Source organism: Oncorhynchus tshawytscha, linkage group LG28 (genome assembly GCF_018296145.1).
Source record: "Oncorhynchus tshawytscha isolate Ot180627B linkage group LG28, Otsh_v2.0, whole genome shotgun sequence".
NCBI classification, from domain to species: Eukaryota; Metazoa; Chordata; class Actinopteri; order Salmoniformes; family Salmonidae; genus Oncorhynchus; species Oncorhynchus tshawytscha.
In genome coordinates, this window is record NC_056456.1 from 14,977,233 (window position 1) to 14,996,686 (window position 19,454).

Sequence of the window (19,454 nt, forward strand, 5' to 3'; positions counted from 1 at the left end):
TGTCCTCCACTCATTACCTGTATTAATGGCACCTGTTTGAACTTGTTATCAGTATAATAGACACCTGTCCACAACCTCAAACAGTCACACTCCAAACTCCACTATGGCCAAGACCAAAGAGCTGTCAAAGGACACCAGAAACAAAATTGTAGACCTGCACCAGGCTGGGAAGACTGAATATGTAATAGGTAAGCAGCTTGGTTTGAAGAAATCAACTGTGGGAGCAATTATTAGGAAATGGAAGACATACAAGACCACTGATAATCTCCCTCGATCTGGGGCTCCACGCAAGATCTCACCCCGTGGGGTCAAAATGATCACAAGAACGGTGAGCAAAAATCCCAGAACCACATGGGGGACCTAGTGAATGACCTGCAGAGAGCTGGGACCAAAGTAACAAAGCCTACCATCAGTAACACACTACGCCGCCAGGGACTCAAATCCTGCAGTGCCAGACGTGTCCCCCTGTTTAAGCCAGTACATGTCCAGGCCCGTCTGAAGTTTGCTAGAGAGCATTTGGATGATGCAGAAGAAGATTGGGAGAATGTCATATGGTCAGATGAAACCAAAATAGAACTTTTTGGTAAAAACTCAACTCGTCGTGTTTGGAGGACAAAGAATGCTGAGTTGCATCCAAAGAACACCATACCTACTGTGAAGCATGGGGGTGGAAACATCATGCTTTGGGGCTGTTTTTCTGCAAATGGATCAGAACGACTGATCCGTGTAAAGGAAAGAATGAATGGGGCCATGTATCGTGAGATTTTGAGTGAAAACCTCCTTCCATCAGTAAGGGCATTGAAGATGAAACGTGGCTGGGTCTCTCAGCATGACAATGATCCCAAACACACCACCCGGGCAACGAAGGAGTGGCTTCGTAAGAAGCATTTCAAGGTCCTGGAGTGGCCTAGCCAGTCTCCAGATCTCAACCCCATAGAAAATCTTTGGAGGGAGTTGAAAGTCTGTGTTGCCCAGTAACAGCCCCAAAACATCACTGCTCTAGAGGAGATCTGCATGGAGGAATGGGCCAAAATACCAGCAACAGTGTGTGAAAACCTTGTGAAGACTTACAGAAAACGTTTGACCTCTGTCATTGCCAACAAAGGGTATATAACAAAGTATTGAGATAAACTTTTGGTATTGACCAAATACTTATTTTCCACCATAATTTGAAAAAAAATTCATTAAAAATCCTACAATGTGATTTTCTGGATTTTTTTTCTCATTTTGTCTGTCATAGTTGAAGTGTACCTATGATGAAATTTACAAGCCTCTCTCTTATTTTTAAGTGAGAGAACTTGCACAATTGGTGGCTGACTAAATACTTTTTTGCCCCACTGTACCATCGTACTCCAAATTGTATCTTTATCGACACTGATAATTCAAGTATGTTGAAATACTGCTTGGTTTCCGTAATACTGGGCTTTCCGCCCTCATGCTAGCTAGCAGTACCCACAGCAGCCATTATGGAATGACACATTGTGTTGAACAACAAAAGAGCTGATTGCCTGACACTGCCATTCCAAAATGGCAGCAGTGGCCATTGCTAGCCTTCCGACCCCAGTGCCGCTCAGTGTAAACAACCGTAACGGAAGGGTCGGTATCTTCTGGCAACACCACTAACCAAACAACAGTGCTAGGTGCATGGGCATTTGAATAAGCAAATCTAAATATCTTAGATTTTACCCAGACCTCAAAAGTGGTCTCCTGATGTGGTTTACACATTGTTATGGATTTCTAACATCCAATTTGTTGTTTTTCTATTAAAACAGTGTGACTTTGAGAGCAAAACCCCCCAACATTGGTCAAATCTGAAACCTGTGAATTTCTGACTCAGTTGACAGCCTCATTTGTCTGTTTCAATAGTAGGTCTACTATTAGCCTACTTGCAAAGGACAGCTTGGGTTGGCCTGACTGTGAAAGACCAAAATGGGATTCATAATTTTAGGTCATTCAGAGTTTATGGCACTGTTCCTCACTGAATTTTTCAAACACGGCACCTCTCCGTCACCGGGTGGAACGTTTGGGAACTTTTTGGCAAAATGAGCTTATACACACTTCTCCAGGCACCACTACACCACTGGTGCTGACATTGTATAGGCTACTCTCTCAATTAAGTGTGTGTGTGTAAGCACTTAAACACAAACATGTGGCTGTATCACCACCAACCGTCTGCAAAGCGGAAGGAAGAAGGAAAGAGAAGACAAACAGGGAATAAAAGACAACAGAAGAGAAAACCGAGAGGTGAAGCACAGAGTCCCCCCCCCTGTATTAGCGAGAGCAGATAAGCTGAAAATGAGGAGTGGATTAGTGGTGTGCTTTGACTCGTCTCGACACTGAGACCTTTCACTTTCCCCCTCCGCGTCATAATGCCTGTCATGCTGCCCGACACTAAGCCTGGCTCTTTATCTTAATCCTCCTTACTGAGAGACTATTTGGACTATTGGGGGGCCCCATGAGCAGGAAGTGGAAGGGTAGAGGGGGCAACACCACTTAGCTGAAGGGCTGGCAGGGGAAGGACGCATCAGAGCTCTGCCCTCTGTCAAGCTCTGGTACTCCTGAAACACAATAATAACTATGGTATTCACACAATACACATTAATACCAAATGGAATACACTAAACATTAATACTAACGGACTACACAACATACACCAACAGGCTATCCTCAGTGTCCCAAAACTGCTGCTCATTTGAAACACAGTACTAGGAGTGGATTGTCTTTATTGTCTAACTTCAATGGATCTGACTGAGTGAAGCTGGCTTTTGATCCTACATCCATGACCTACTGTATATAGAAGAATACTTTTAAATGCATTAATCCTAGATATTGAAACAGGAAATCATATATTGGCACATCACATACTCATCCATGTACAGTATGTCACACATACGATTAGGTAGGAAGTGCCATTAAGAAAATGGAGGGCTTGTGTAAGACAGCTGAGTTTGAAACGTTGCCTTGGGAGTGGCCCCATGGTTTTAAGAGCGGTCGCAACGTAAGCTTCTGCTTCAGATGATGCTAGCACATAGAGTACATACACACGCGTACATCACTTACAACAAGTCAGCCAAAGAAGATGCAAAGAGAGAGACACATTTCAAACATTTTGTTATTTCCCAAATCCAGGAAAGGCTACATTGTTTTATTGGAGTGTTTGATGAATAGGTCAAAGGTCAGCCAAGCATCCAAGCACACAACAGCTAACTCTTTAGCTTTATGCTTTGTTTCACGTTCAGAAACGTAAAGAGAGAAAAAAAAAATACAATAGGAAAATTAAACAAAAAAACAAAAAACAATATTTACATACTGCATTATAAATATGTCAAATGTACATCATTATACACAAAGTACCTCAAATGGTCAGATAATGTAGCTACATTGAGACCTAACCAAAGTACCTAAACATATGCTTAAGAAAAATGAAGAAAAAAAGTTGAAAAGATATCAAAATAGGGTTTACAAGTCAAGGAAGACTGACTGTAAAAAAAAAAACAAATATTTTCAATTGTTTGACTGGGAGCTTGTCTGGTCATAGAGAATCTTGGACCCATATCTACGTCCTGGGTATGTCCAAAATAGTAGCCTACTCCCTTTATAGTGGACTACTTTTGACCAGGTATCGCATTGAACTCTGGTTAAAAGTGGTGCACTATTTAGGGAATAGGGTGCCATATCAGAACAGCCCGTCTTTTGGGGGGGAAAACATTTTGCTTAGAATAATGGTTATAGTTATAGTCAGGCAACGTTAAGAGTAGTGGGGAAGGGAAATATTACAAGGGTGAATATGGTCCTATGGCATCAGGTAAGTATATACCTCAAACTCCTCTATAGGAAATAATCTACTACCGTACATCAGACATACGTTGAAATGTACTTGAGAATTCATTGAAATACGTTGGTGCCATGGTGGTTTGTACACATACTGTACACCTACTGTACACCAAAGGAAAAGGCCAACTCGTCAAAGTAGTTATAACGTAAGGCTGTCTACAAGCTCTGTTGAGCATCAGTCTAAATGTCATTTGGTTGAATCTGAAGGCCAATTCAGGACAACAGGGATGAAAGTGTATACTGTATTTGACACTATTCCTGATTGACCACAACTTTATATCTTGTGGGTTTGAATAAACTACAAATACTGAGGGAACACAGCGGGAGGGCAAATCTGGTTTAAATGTCCTCATTACAACCAGTTTATACTATGGTTGTAACCAGGTTGTACTGACGTAATTCCAACCAGTTTAGCCTGCTGGGAAATAACAAAACCATGTAGATAATGTAACAGGGTTAATATGAAGAGCCTTTGCCCTGTAAACATAAACACTGCCATAGTAAATTTAAAGACCAGAAAACTGAGTTTTAATTTCAAACCTTAAAACGGCAGAAGAGCGAGGAAAATGAAATGTCTCTATATACTTTATGCCAATACCACTTGAATGTTCCTGTTGTGAAAGTCCCTCCTCCATCTTGTTTTGTCTCGTCTAAGTACTTATATATACACATATGATATTATCATGAAGAATTACCATAAAAACTGTCAAGTTATCTTGGCTTTTCTTTCCATCCCATCTTGACCCTTTTAGTCTCTATCTCCATGGTTTGACACTTGAATGTACCTGTTTTGGTCCCTTGAGTAAGATGATTCGTTAAAGTCACATTAGTTGTAGAGGAATTGAGAGGGAAAGCTTCAAAACGACTCCAGTAGTCAACGTTAATCCACACCACTTCAGGATAAGTCTTATTGGAGGACGAGCTACTGTTAACCAGGGGTTGGAACCAACCAAAATTACTTTCCAATCGAACCACTATTTATTTTATTCCGTTCCACTGTTCCGACCAGCAAAATAAAGTACTGAACCAGTTAGAATCCCCAAAAAGTACTGTTTTCTATCATTTCTTTTTGGCCTGTGTAATGAACAGGTTTTTTTACATTTAGTTGATTAAATTACTTCACCAATCAGTGCAGATAGTGCAGCTTGCTATGGAGCGGGCAAACTAGTTGTTTACATGCATGATGTACAGACAAGTGTAGGGAGCGAGATGCGATTCCCCCGGGTGGGGAGAGCGAGAGGGTGGAGGAGGAGGCGTGGCTTGTTATGACATGCATTCTCCGAATTCAACCCACCGAATTATACCCTACCTACAGAGGAGCGGTTTCTATGCAAGCGCTGGGCCTTGGTGGTCAGTGAGTCCGGTCCATTCTGAGAGTTTCCGAGGTGGCTTAATGCTGGACCAGAGCTAGTTAACAAGCTTGTTTGTGCAGAGCGGCACCAGAAATAAAAACACGTCATCCATTTCGTAGTTAATAAATTCAATGTGAAACGTGATAACTATAGTATCCTTAACTAGCATTGAACAAAAGTGAATCCATTCTTCTCTAGCCAATAAAAAATCTCTCCCCATCTTCTGAATCACACTTGTAATGTCAGTACAGTAGCCTATGCTTCGGAGGGGGAGGGGTAGGTAGCCTAAACACGTACAGGCAAAGATTTCCAGCTTGCAGGCAGACACTGGAATATGTTTCTGAGTGACAGAGTGAGGGCTTTGCATAGGCTCTTGGTTGCGTAAATGTTATTAACCAGTTCCCATGCTTTTAAAATAACAGGTCTGTTCTGGAACAGTATAGATCATTTCCTCACTTCTGTTTCACAAAAATGTTATTTTCCTGTTTTTGATTCCAACCCCTGCTTGTTACAGTGGTCTGTACTTGAAAATACCTTTTTTGCTCCAAAACCCTCTTCAAACTATAAATGCTAGCCTTTTCTCCCAATGGTGTCCTACACAGATTTACCCAGTCACTTCCTCTCTCTCTTTCACACACACAGAAGCACACGCGCACACACACCCACATGCACACCACATAGTTGTTCACAGCAACAAAAGACATATAATTATGAGTACCAATATACAGGGCCTTCGGCTACAAGAGGTGAACAGACATTCCATTATGCCTTCAGGGGCCAGGTTATGTGATCTGTGTCAAATAGTTATCAACACTCTTCAAATCCATCCAAAAATTACTCCAACAAAGATCTCTTAATGATACAATTTCCTTCCTTCAATCATTCCTCTGAATGATTTCTGATTGAAGAGGCATTTTTTTGTATTTTTTTTAACAAAAACCAATCGACACAATGCTCATAAAAAACAGACCCTCAATTTCCTTATAATCATGGATGATTTGCAAGCGGGACATGATCAGGGTGGAAGAACAAATGACTCACTTAACTATCTCCAAAAATTCTCCCATTGTGCAATCACCTCTGAAATGATTTATGATTTAAACCTTTTGCCCGTAAGTAAATTATTTCAATCATTTTTGACCTTCCACCTACCTAGACATGCGTTGCTTTTAAAATGTTTTTTTTTCTTTTACATGAATGGCATGTCAAGAGTTTGATGGCTTCATAGTACCAATACTAACTGGTTAATTTCGAACCTTCTGAATTCTGAAATTGGTGGGCTTATGGAGGACTTGTTGTAAACCCTATTACACCATCTATAGGAATAGTTTCTCTCCTGCATGACTATGGATGATACCACTCAGCAAACACTGTGCGTCCAACATGGAAGTTCCTTTGGAGTATCTAAAAGCAAAATGTTACCACGGCGTTTATCTTTCTCTATATAGGCATGGAAGCATTATCGGAGGGAATTTGTCATTTCATCAAACGGCACAATATAAACACAGTTTGGCTCCAACAGAGGACGACACGAAAGGAAATGTTCAAGCATAGAAATGAACTGTTTTAGTAGAGAGGGGAGGGGTGAGCCATTCATTTGGTTGATGCTTAATAACAATAAAGAAGTTTTAAACGGATCATGATCGTCACTGACAGACAGTACCGCTGTGCCAATGATATGAGGAAAACAACAACCAAACAAATACAATATACAATGTCCACCAGGTAAAGCCTGCCTCTCTCGGCATCTTGGAATATCTCTATCCTCTCCGTTGCGGCCCAAAAAAGCCTCCACTGCCAGTCGCTCAGTTTAGGTTACACAGTATGAAGCGGAATAGGAGGAGAATGGGGACCGGGAGAGTAGTACGGTTACTGGGTCATCTATGGGGACACAGTGTGTTTATGTTCACGAGCCTTGGTGATCGGTGAGTCAAGTCTACTCCAGTCTGGTCTGGGATGATCCACTCCTGGTCCTACATTATACTGACACTGCGGTTGAGCTCACTGAGGGCATTGTTGTTGTTGACGTTAGGGTTGGGGTTAACATTGGGGTTTCTGCGGCTCATGTTGGGGGTGGTGAGGCTGCTGCTGCTGACCGGGTCATTGGGGCAGCCGTGCTGGAGCAGGATGTCAGAACACTCCTGGCTTCCTGCCCGCCGGGCGCAGGACAGCGGCGTCTGGCCGCGCGCGTCCCGACTTTTCACGTCCACTCCGTACTGAGGGAACAGATGAGAGGTGTGAGGAGGAGAAGAAGTGGACTGGACAGAGAGAGGTGACATCGTGGTCTAGCTAGTTGAGCAGATTCACTCAAAAAACTCAATTTTCCTCCACAGCCAAGAGTTTTTCCTGGTCGTGTCAATATGCTTAGGAAACACTCCTGACCCTGACCATAACATTTTCCCTATTTATCAAACTTTTTAACCATATTATCTTATTCATTATCATTCAATCTTTATTTAACCAGGAAGATAATCAACCTTTAATCAAGGTTGAAAACCATCCCCTCTCAAACCCCAACATACTCACCCAGATGAGAAGCTGGGTGATGACCACGTTGGCCATGGCACAGGACAGATGCAGGGCGGTGCGTCCGTCCCCATCTCCGTACGTCTCGTTGACCTCCTCCTTGGTGCCGTGGGCCAGCAGCAGCACCACCAGCCTCAAGTCATCCTCCACCACGGCCCGGAGCAGCTGCTGCCCCAGGGGCACATCCGACTGGGGGAGACCCACCAGGAACAGCTTCTGCTCATACTTAGCCCGGATCCACCGCTCCCTCTCCTCCCTGGTGGTGAGGAAAGAGAGAAGAGATATGACATAGAGGGTTAAAAGAGGGTCAGTGAGGTTACAGAGGACCGAAAAACAAGGAACAATGATACAATTGTGTAATGGGATTTTCTATTAAATAAATAGATAGTTTGTAATCTAAAGCCATGATAATTATTCACAAGAGGACCTTTTTTGATCGGCGGGAGGGTAGGGATCCAAGGAAATTCTGGCAGGTTTTGGAGTAACTGTAGTCCGCAGTACTCATAGGGCCTAGGCCACATGCGGCCACTTAAGATCGATCCTTAAGAACAATCCTAACAGTTACGCCATTGTCTCAATCATGTATTTTCTCTAATAGGGAGCCTAGTGTAGCCTCTGAGTGTCAGGACACTGACGATGAAAGAGCTCAGTGGAGGGGCCAGATGCTGAAACTGTATCCCACCTCCACTGATAATCGTCTGCAGCAGGAGAGTTACAGTCTAGCCAGCTATCTAAAGGTTACACATTGTGAACAGCATGTCTGCTGTGGACAATACAGGACAGGAGGAAAGGGGGACATGTTTTTATCAGTGCTGTCAGCCATCAGTCGGAAAGGGATAACTGGAGGATCCCCCACAAAGGAGACTTCCTGCGCTTGGGCCCCGGCCTCCCCTGGGGTGCCCGGGATAGGAAGCCGATCGATGGGCCTGAATGGCAGACAGAGGGGCGGACCGGAGCTGGGGCTGGGTCTCCTTCAGTTATAGAGCCAGAGAATGGAGAGGAGCAGAGGAGGAGGGATCCATCTCCCTCCACTCTCTGCTAGTCAGACTTCTATCTCTACATCGCTCTACATCTTGAATCTCGACTCCCCAGTTCTCTTTTCTCCCACCCACACACAAACTGCAATACCATCCAAATAGCATTGGATTTAAAAAAAGAAAATCAATACAGTGAATGGCTGGGCATGCTCAGTGTGGCTCTGACCCTGCGACCCCGTCAAGCGGAGTGATAAGGGAAGTAGAAAGGGGCTGTTGTTTGGGCGTCTGGGTGAGTGACAGAGAAAAGGGGCTCACACTGATATGGTAAAATGACTCTGTCGCTGGTTGGAGTGACAAGGATCCCCCAGGACACTGACTGCCAACGGGTCTGTATGGACACTAACGTCACTTTACACTTCAAACTATCAGTAAGTAAGCCTAGAAAGCAGACAAAATTACAAATAATTACAAATAGCTCATGGCAATGTGTCATGTTAGAATGATGCCATCGGTCTGAAGACAATGCTCAGACTGACTCGTGGCTATGTCCCAATGTCTACACTAGCACACCATCAGAAATCCATGCCCAATATGTTGCTTTATTTTAAGGGGTATGCTAGTGTGGATATTGGACCAGAGTTTACAGTATACAGTGCATTCGGGCAATATTCAGACCCCTTGAATTTTTCCACATTTTGTTACGTTACAGCCTTATTCTAAAATGGATTCAATTGTTTTATATTATTATTATTATTATGATCAATCAACACACAATAACCCATAATGACAAAGCAAAAACAGGTTTGTTGATTTTTTTGCAAATTTAAAAAAAATGTACAACTTAAATATCACATTTACAAAAGTATTGAGACCCTTTACTCAGTACTTTGTTGAAGCACCTTTGTCAGCGATTACAGCCTCGAGTCTTCTTGGGTATGAAGCTACATGCTTGGCACACCTGTATTTGGGGAGTTTCTCCCATTCTTCTCTGCAGATCCTCTCAAGTTCTATCAGGTTGGATAGGAAGCATCGCTGCACAATTATTTTCAGGTCTCTCCAATTCGATTGGGTTCAAGTCCGGGCTCTGGCTGGGCCACTCAAGGACATTCCGAGACTTGTCCACTCCTGGAGCCGGTTTTCATCAAGGATCTCTCTTTACTTTGCGCCGTTCATCTTTCCCTCGATCCTGACTAGTCTCCCAGTCCCTGCCGCTGAAAAACATCCCCACAGCATGATGCTGCCACCACCATGCTTCACCCTAGCGATGGTGCCAGGTTTCCTCCGGACGTGACGCTTGGCATTCAGGCCAAAGAGTTCAATCTTGGTTTCATCTTGGTTTCATCAGACCAGAGGATCTGGTTTCTCATGGTCTGAGAGTCCTTTAGGTGCCTTTTGGCAACTCCAAGCGGGCTGTCATGTGCCTTTTACTGAGGAGTGGCTTCCATCTGGCCACTCTACCATAAAGGCCTGATTGGTGGAGTGCTGCAGAGATGGTTGTCCTTCTGGAATGTTCTCCCATCTCCATAGAGAAGCTCTGGAGTTCTGTCAGTGACCAACAGGTTCTTGGTCTCCTCCCTGACCAAGGTCCCTCTCTCTCGATTGCTCAGTTTGGCCAGACGGCCAGCTCTAGGAAGAGTCTTGGTGGTTCCAAACTTCTTCCATTTAAGAATGATGGAGGCCACTGTGTTCTTGGGGACCTTAGGTTTTTGCTCTGACATGCTCTGTCAACTGTGGGACCTTATACAGACAGGTGTGTGCTTTTCCAAATCATGTCCAACCAATAGAATTATCCACAGGTTGACAAACATTTTTATATAGATTTTTGTTGTTGTATTTTCTTAAAACTGCATTGTTGGTTAAGGGCTTGTAAGTAAGAATTCCACTGTAAGGTCGACACCTGTTGTATTTGGCGCATGTAACAAATCAAATGTTATTTTATTTTAAATCAAGTTGTTGAAACACCTCAAGGATGATCAATGGAAACAGGATACACCTGAGCTCAATTTCAAGTCTCATAGCAAAGCGGTCTGAAAGCTTATGTAAATAAGGTATTTCTCTTTATTTTTCATACATTTGCAACATTTTCTAAAAATATGTTTTTGCTTTGTCATCATGGGGTATTGTGTGTAGATTGGTGAGGAGTTTTTTATTTATTTAATCCATTTGAGAATAAGGCTGTAACGTAACAAAATGTGGGAAAAGTCAAGGTGTCTGAATACTTTCCGAATGCAATGTATAGTACAGTGTGTCTCCTGCCAGGCCCACTAGCTTTCAGCAGCACCAGCCTTAACTAAAGGGGTTAATTAGCCTACCTCTCCTCTCCACTGACAGACCTGGCCCACATCACAGCTGCCTTTGTCAGTGCCCGCACGGAATTTGATTAACTGCTAACCACCATTAATAGTTCATAAAGCTCAGCCTGGCAGATAAAGCAGTCACCCTGAACTCTTGCATTGTCCTTTACACATTAAAGGATGTCCAATTACACTGGGAGAAGGGAAATTGTTTTCATGTTTAGTGTGGAGTTCAGTAATACCACAAAGCCTGCATACATGCTTATAACCCGTTATAAAGCATTATACCTCAAGGTTAAGTTAAGTGTTACTTATGCGATTCTTCAAATTAGCTCAATGGTACAGGCATACCTCTAAACTCGCCTTACGACTTCCTGGAAAGCATTAAAACAGTGGGGGAAAGGATCTCTCTGGTGGGTGAATAACTATTGTCTTAAGGATGGCGATTGGAGCAGCGATTGGAGCAGCCAGCAGTTTTATGGTGTAAGCCCTCCATCAAACTCCAGTCTGTCGTTATGTGAGAACAAGTCCGGTAGCGGATCAATGGCAGACCAGAACCAGCAGATTGCTCTGGTTAGGAGGCTGACAGCCCCACCCCCCCTGGTTTTCACTTTCAAACACAGGAACCAAGTCCTTTTAAAAACATTCCCCAGCCCTTCTCTGAAACCCGAGAATCAAGTACGTGTCGAACGTTAAACTATATGTGATCGATTTGGTAATAGTCAGATGTACTGCCTAATATTTTGTTTTGGTAGAATCTGGAATTTGTGATGAAGTCAAATCGGGCAGTTAGCCAAGGTTTGCCTCCGAGAGCTAACCCACTGAATGAATGGGATCCCAGATCTAGGGAGGAGAGCCCAGTGAATTGACATGAGCTAAATGAGGCAGAAAGTTAGCGCCGGGATGTGAAACAAAAAGGCTGAGAACCATTAAGAAGATGTCAAGGTCCAAGAAAGGAGCCCAAGGCCCATACTCACAAAGCAGTCTCAAAGTAGGAGGGCTGATCTGGGATCAGGTCCTCCCTGTTAAATCTTATTCAAAACAATCTAAAAGGCAAACTGATTATATATCCTATTTGTGAATACAAGGCCTTGAAGCCACAAAAAGACCTCAATCCCAGTAGTAGGGGTCCAAATGTAACCACGCTGGTACTATAGAGTTCCGTTTAAAAAAAACTTTTAAAAAGGGAAGCGGCCAGCGGTGGTGACCCAGATTCCTCAGCTGCTACACCACTTGAAAGGTAGTCTGTGAGAGGAAGTGAAATGGTAATCCCGCCTCTGTCTTTTGTTTGAAATAGAACAACAATCCAAACATAGGCAGGGTTTAGGCAGTCAGGGGGAAAGCCGAGATCCTTGAAAAGGACACTTCCTCTCCGCAGGAGGAAGAAAAATAGAAATCGGCAAGATTTAGCATGTCAAAGCGGGAGGGGAAAAGAGGGGGAGAAGGAGAGGAGATAGAGAGTGAACTTCGTTAGCAGGGGATGATGTTCAGGAAACCAAGCCGATGGTTACCCTCGACACACGCGCACACTGTGAAACACATGCACTCACGCATGCACACACACACACACTGCTTTCGCCACCCTTGCACACATACTTGCTAAAAAAAAATCCTCTGTTGCTTAGGGGACAGAGGGGACTTGCAGAAGAGAGACTGAGAGCAAAGATCTCAATAATGTCTCTTTAAACGATAAAGCATTCCTGCTTGGAGCAGCATGAACTTCCTCAGTAATTCAGTGTTATGTCTGTGGGCAATGACTATACTTTCTTTACCACCTTGTAGCTGACATTTGCTCCAAAAGTTTGCTAAAAAAACAAAGCAGAGATTACAGTATCAGGACTAAAGTCGAAAGGCACAGAGGACACAAAACGGTCAAATAGGCTGTTAGATTCTCTACTTTTCAATCCTAATTCCAAATTTATATAAGAGCGGCATCAGTTGCAGAATAACTTGTGTGAAAATAAGTGCTGAAGCCCTTTTATAATTCCATACGAGTTCTGCACGTTTAGTTCCTGAGCTGAGCACAGGATTCTGACCTCCGCTTAATTAAGTGGCAAATGGCGGAATGATTCTCCTCAACCCAGTCCACGAAGTCAACAACACATGACTGCATCCACATAAAGAGGAACAAACAAGGATAATTAGTCAAGCTCCAAAGACAAAGACAAATAGGGATTTATTGAGGGAAAGAGAGGCTGAGACAGAGGGGGCGGGACCATGGTAGCATTGAGTAAAATAGTAGTGAATAGACAAAGACCAGAGAATGACCACTCCAGGCCTCCTTTAATAAAGGTGCCATTGATTGGTCCACACATTAAGGGAGGAATCAGGATGTCCATCCCACCATTACCACCACCAAACGCACACACACACATGCACACACACACACACACCACCCCATCCTTCAAACACAGTCTGTTCCTCCTAAACAATCAGAGTAAGCCCCAGCCCCCTACCTCCCTCCCTCCCTGCCTCTCAACATTCACTGCGGACACATCAAATAGATTCACTGAGAGTGAAGGAGTGGTGGAGGGGGGGACTAGGCAATCTAAACACCCCTCGCAGTGGGAGGGGGGCGGCTTGTATAGGACAGATTCCCATGCAACAGCCGGCCATTTCACTTTCACATATTGAGACAGAGAGAGGGAGAGAGAGAGAGCTGGGAGAAGGGGACAGAAAGAGAGAAAAACAAAAGGGAGAGAAAAAACACACAACAGAGCGAGAAAGCAGGGCCCCAGAGCTTCAAAGGTTGCTAGGGGCGAAAAATGAGAGAGCAACCCAGTAAATGAGACTCACTACAGTCAACAACAGGGGTACAGTTTAGACGTTATCCTTAACCAAGAATAACAACTACATAACACACATGATCTAGAATATAGCTTTCTAGGATAAACACTCCTTTACTCATCTACATACTGTAGAATGTTGGGCCAGAGATAGTGGTTCTATAGTATGGCTCTAGAATGAGACTGTTGTTTTGTTTGGTTGAGCAGTCTGGTTGAACGGTCTGGCCAGTTGTTCTATTGAGAGGCCAGTAGAGGAGCATCTGTGAGCCTTGGGCTAGCAGCAGACAGGGCAGGACGAGTTGAATATATTGTGACATTAATGAGGTTGTCACCGTCCCCATGATGGAGCGGCTGTGTTTTTGTGCCAGAGAAGACTAACACCCTTAAATGCTCTCGCTGTTAACCCCCTACTGCCCCTGTCCTCTCCAACACAACGCTGGGACAATGACATGTACACTACACATGCACCCAGTCACTTACGACAAACACCACTTGCAGAATTAATTCATTTCACCCAGCTTGACACAAATGAGCCTGCCTTTAATCAGATGGATTTGAAATGAAATGAGTCATCAAATGTAGTTGCACTACATGACCAAACGTACAGTTGAAGTCAGAAGTTTACATACACCTTAGCCAAATACATATATACCCAGTTTTTCACAATTCCTGACATTGAATCCAAGTAAAAATTCCCTGTCTTAGGTCAGTTAGGATCACCACTTTATTTTAAGAATGTGACATGTCAGAATAATAGTAGAGAGAATGATTTATTTCAGCTTTTACTTCTTTCATCACATTCCCAGTGGGTCAGAAGTTTACATGCACTCAATTAGTATTTGGTAGCATTGCCTTTAAATTGTTTAACTTGAGTCAAACGTTTTGGGTAGCCTTCCACAAGCTTCCCACAATAAGTTGGGTGAATTTTGGCCCATTCCTCCTGACAGAGCTGGTATAACTAAGTCAGGTTTGTAGGCCTCCTTGACCGCACACGCTTTTTCAGTTCTGCCCACAAATATTCTATGGGATTGAGGTCAGAGCTTTGTGATGGCCACTCTAATACCCTGACTTAAGCCATTTTGACACAACTTTGGAAATATGCTTGGGGTCATTGTCCATTTGGAAGACCCATTTGCGACCAAGCTTTAACTTTCTGACTGATGTCTTGAGATGTTGCTTCAATATATCCACGTAATATTCCTTTCTCATGATGCCATCTATTTTGTGAAGTGCACCAGTCCCTCCCGCAGCAAAGCACCACCACAACATGATGCTGCCACCCCTGTGCTTCACGGTTGGGATGGTGTCCAATAAGTACTATCTTTGTCCCCATGTGCAGTAGCAAACCATAGTCTGGCTTTTTTTATGGCGGTTTTGGAGCAGTGGCTTCTTCCTTGCTGAGCGGCGTTTCAGGTTATGTCGATATAGGACTCGTTGTACTGTGGATATAGATACTTTTGTACCTGTTTCCTCCAGTATCTTCACAATGTATTTCGCTGTTGTTCTGGGATTGATTAGCACTTTTTGCACCTAAGTACATTCATCTCTAGGAGACAGAACGCGTCTCCTTCCTGAGCGGTGTGACGGCTGTGTGGTCCCATGGTGTTTATACTTGCGTACTATTGTTTGTACAGATGAATGTCGTACCTTCAGGCATTTGGAAATTGCTCCCAAGGATGAACCAGACTTGTGGAGGTCTACCATTTATTTTCTGATCTTGGCTGATTTCTTTTGATTTTCTCATGATGTCAAGAAAATTGTTTGATGGTAGGCCTTGAAATCCATCCACAGGTACACATCCAATTGACTCAAATGAGGTCAAATGAGGTCAATTAGCCTATCAGAAGCTTCTAAAACCATGACATAACTTTCTGGAATTTTCCAAGCTGTTTAAAGGCTTAGTGTATGTAAACTTCTGACTCACTGGAATTGTGATAAAGTGAATTATAAGTGAAATAATCTGTCTGTAAACAATTGTTGGAAAAGTAACTTGTGTCATGCAGAAAGTAGATGTACTAACCGACTTGCCAAAACTGTAGTTTGTTAACAAGAGAAGTGTGGAGTGGTTGAAAAACGAGTTTTAATGACTCCAACATAAGTGCATGTAAACTTCCGACTACAACTGTATGTGGACACCTGATCGTCGAACATCTCATTCCAAAATCATAGGCATAAATATGGAGTTGGTCCCCCCTTATGCTGCTAGAACAGCCTCCACTCTTCTGGGAAGGCTTTCCACTAGATGTTGGACTTGCTGACTGCGGGGACTTGCTTCCATTCAGCCACAAGAGCATTAATGAGGTCGGACAATGATGTTTGGCAATTAGGCCTGGCTCACTGTCAGCATTCCAATTCATCCCAAAGGTGTTCGATGAGGTTGAGGTCAGGGCTCGGTGCAGGCCAGTCAAGTTCTTCTACACCGTTCTCGACAAATCATTTCTGTATGGACCTCGCTTTGAACACGGGGTCATTGTCATGTTGAAAGAGGAAAGGGCCTTCACCAAACTGTTGCCACAAAGTTGGCGTAGCGTTAACTGGAACTAAGTTCACTGGAACTAAGGAGCCTAACCTGAGCCATAAAAAAATATGTTTTATCCACCAAACTTTACAGTTGGTACTATGCATTTGGGCAGGTAGTGTTCTTCTGGCATCTGCCAAACCCAGATTTGTCCATTGGACTGCCATATGGTGAAGCATGTTTCATCACTCCAGAGAACGCATTTCCACTGCTCCAAATTCCAATGGCATATGGTATATGTTGCTTTAATTATACACTATAATTTAAAATAGAAAATAAAACACTGACAGTAATTTGCTTCAGTTGGCCTTGCAGTAAACCGTGTACGTAACAAATAAAATTAGATTTGCTTGTTAATTTCCCCTATATACCTGGCTGGTGCTGAAACCCATGGCATATTGGGTAATTAGTGACAAATCATCTCCAGGGCAGGCTGGGCTAATCAGTGACCTGTGGGTTTCATTTGGAGAGACTGCCACGGCACGGTGCTGAACTGGACGGGAGACCCCAGCTCCGCTCATTAATTAGTCTAAATGAATTACCCCACCTCCACCAGGGCTCCTGGCAAGGCCAGCTATTCTAAAGCCTCTTTGGAGAGTTGGATAGTTGCCGGTTGGCGCTCTTCGCACCCCTAACCTGTGAGTATCCGGAAAGGCTCAGCGCTCTTTGGTTTAGGGACTGGGGCTGTTCTACAGGAGAGAGGTTATAGCTGGCTCATTATAGTTTGAATCCTTGAGCAGGCTAAACTACAGCCCTTTCTGCCATCCACACTGGGTTGGTGATTCTTATAACAGCTGAGAATTAGGGATGAGAATGTGGGAAGAATATGAGGGATGACAGTGGAGAGATGCAGTATCAACTCCATTCTCCCAGCCGTGTATCCGTCCAGGAAGGACGGAGTTAAAAAAGAGGGAGCAGGTTGGGAGAGGTTAGTGGTGTGATTCATTTTTATTACCGTGCAGACCCTGCAGGCGGCATGCAGGAGCGGCAAATTATTTCTGAAACAAAGTGGAGGAGGAGGCGGGCTCTTTAACTCGCTCTCTCTCCACTCCTCTGGTCGTCAGAGCAGAGCTATTACCTGGCCGTGGCCGAGGGCGCCGCGCGGCACAACAACCGACAGAGGGGTGACAGTGAGGTGGGCAGCACCGGTGAGGGATAGCCTTCCACATCCGTCTACGCTCCCAGACATCTTCCACCCCCAAATGAGACATGGGGGAGGAAGGAGAGGTTTGTGTGTGTGTGTGTGAGGTGGAGCCCCCCCTCTTCCTTCCCCGTCAAAATAGTCTGTAGTGTTTTCCCTCACAAGTGTGTGTGTGCTGCTTTCTCTCACAAGCGTGTGTGCGTGTGCGCACATAATGTTTTCTCTTAGGAGTGTGAGTGTATAGTGTTTCCTCTCACGTGTGTGTGCCAGACAATTAGAGGTGGCGTGGAAAACACGCCGACTGGCAGACACTAATTAAAGGAACAACTCCCTTCCAATATGCTGACTAGAGAAAGATTTCATTTCTCTATGAGATTTATGGCCCAGGAGAAATATATGTCATCATGATCTATTGATGTATACACACGCCTTTTATGGCACACCAATATCAACATCTTTCTTATTCAGACTTCATTAAATTGTTGGGTGATACATGTAAAACTCTCTCTGAAAGCTGTTGACGGCACTGGAGAAGTCTGATCAAAAATACAAAATGCATTTTGGTTCTTTAAAGATACAAACCACTACAAAATCCCACCACGACATTAGCGCCTACACGATGAGTACCGATATCTACATAAATCTGACTACAAAGCAAATCGGTGCAGACCTCTTTCACATAAGAATTCCTAAAAAGCTAAGCTAATCTTGTGGATGAACACCTTTTAAGTTAACATTTCAAAATGCGAGCCGGCAGAACTAGTGTCGCAGGAGACATTCAATCAGATGTGAGGCTCATCTTCAGGTAGTTACTGAGTCGTTTAGATTAGGTGTCACTAATATTTAGGAGGAGGTGGGGTGGGAAGGCTACAACAGCTGCCTGGGTGCCATCACAAAGCTGCTCCATGTCACCACAGTGACACAATTAACATCAGAACCACTTCGAGCCGAGGGGAGGAGCTAGTGTGGAGACAATAGAGATCTGTATATTTCATCTTAACGTTTCATCTGTATGGATGAGACAACAAAGTAATGGTGGGGATCAGAAGCAAGATAACATATTAATTCCCCTTTTTGTCTCCTAAATTTATACAATAGATGCTTTGAGGTGATATAGAGGCAGGGCCAAGATAAAGGTATCTCCTTTCTTCATCAGATTTCTGATTTAAAAAAAAAAATTCCTCTTTCGTAAAGCAAAATATATATCCTGATTTCAATAATCATTGATCGATGATTACCGATGAGATAATGGCAACAACCTCTTTCCTCTATGATAATAATGGGATTATTATCGTTATTTGTTTGACAGACTAAACAAAGATGCATGTGCTCACACAGAATGAGATGTGATTTTCGTGACAATGAAAAACATTCCTACCCAGGGCGATATAGGAACAGTGACAGAGGTGAGACAGAGGAATCAGTATCAATAATCTTTCATCAAGTCCAGGGTGGCGGAATACTGGAGCCCACAAACCATTCAATAAGTAATCGTGGGCCATCACTCAACTCAAAGCTGCCCTGAGTTGGGTAGAATGGATCGAAGAGGATACAACATCTTTCTATGGACACAGATAACACACGCACGCACGTGCGCACGCACGCACACACACACACACACACACACACACACACACACACACACACGAGTCTATATTACTGCTTGGTATGGGAACAGCACCGCCCTCGGTCGCATGGCACTGCAGAGGGTGGTGCGGATAGCACAATACATCTCTTGGGCTGAGCTCCCTGCCATCCAGGAACTCTATATCAGGCGGTGTGAAAGGAAGGCCCGTAAAATAGTTAAAGACTCCAGCAACCCAAGCCATAGACTGTTCTCTGTGCATCAAGTCTGACACCAACAGGCTCCTGAATAGCTTCTATCCCCAAACCATAAGACTGCTAAATAGCTAACTAAAGGGTTAATTGGACAATTTGAGTTAACCCTTTGTATTTACTTTTTTTCTTTTGCACTGTCTCTATGCACACTCACAGGACTGTACAATCGCACACTGACACTCCAACA

General features: G+C 43.7%; 1 protein-coding gene across 3 annotated transcripts in view; it reads right to left on the bottom strand.

Moving 5' to 3' along the window:
• Positions 1–3,094: 3,094 nt before the first annotated feature.
• LOC112226803 (arf-GAP with GTPase, ANK repeat and PH domain-containing protein 3) overlaps positions 3,095–19,454 on the bottom strand; it is a 236,502-nt gene continuing 220,142 nt past the window's right edge. For all 3 annotated transcript variants that reach the window (XM_024391364.2, XM_024391363.2, XM_024391362.2), the window contains exons 17-18: positions 7,713–7,968; positions 3,095–7,402 (exon numbers count right to left, since the gene is read on the bottom strand). In XM_024391364.2, the coding sequence (XP_024247132.1) occupies positions 7,160–7,402; positions 7,713–7,968 (499 nt within the window). In that variant the 3' untranslated portion in view covers positions 3,095–7,159. The remainder of the gene's footprint in view (positions 7,403–7,712; positions 7,969–19,454) is intronic.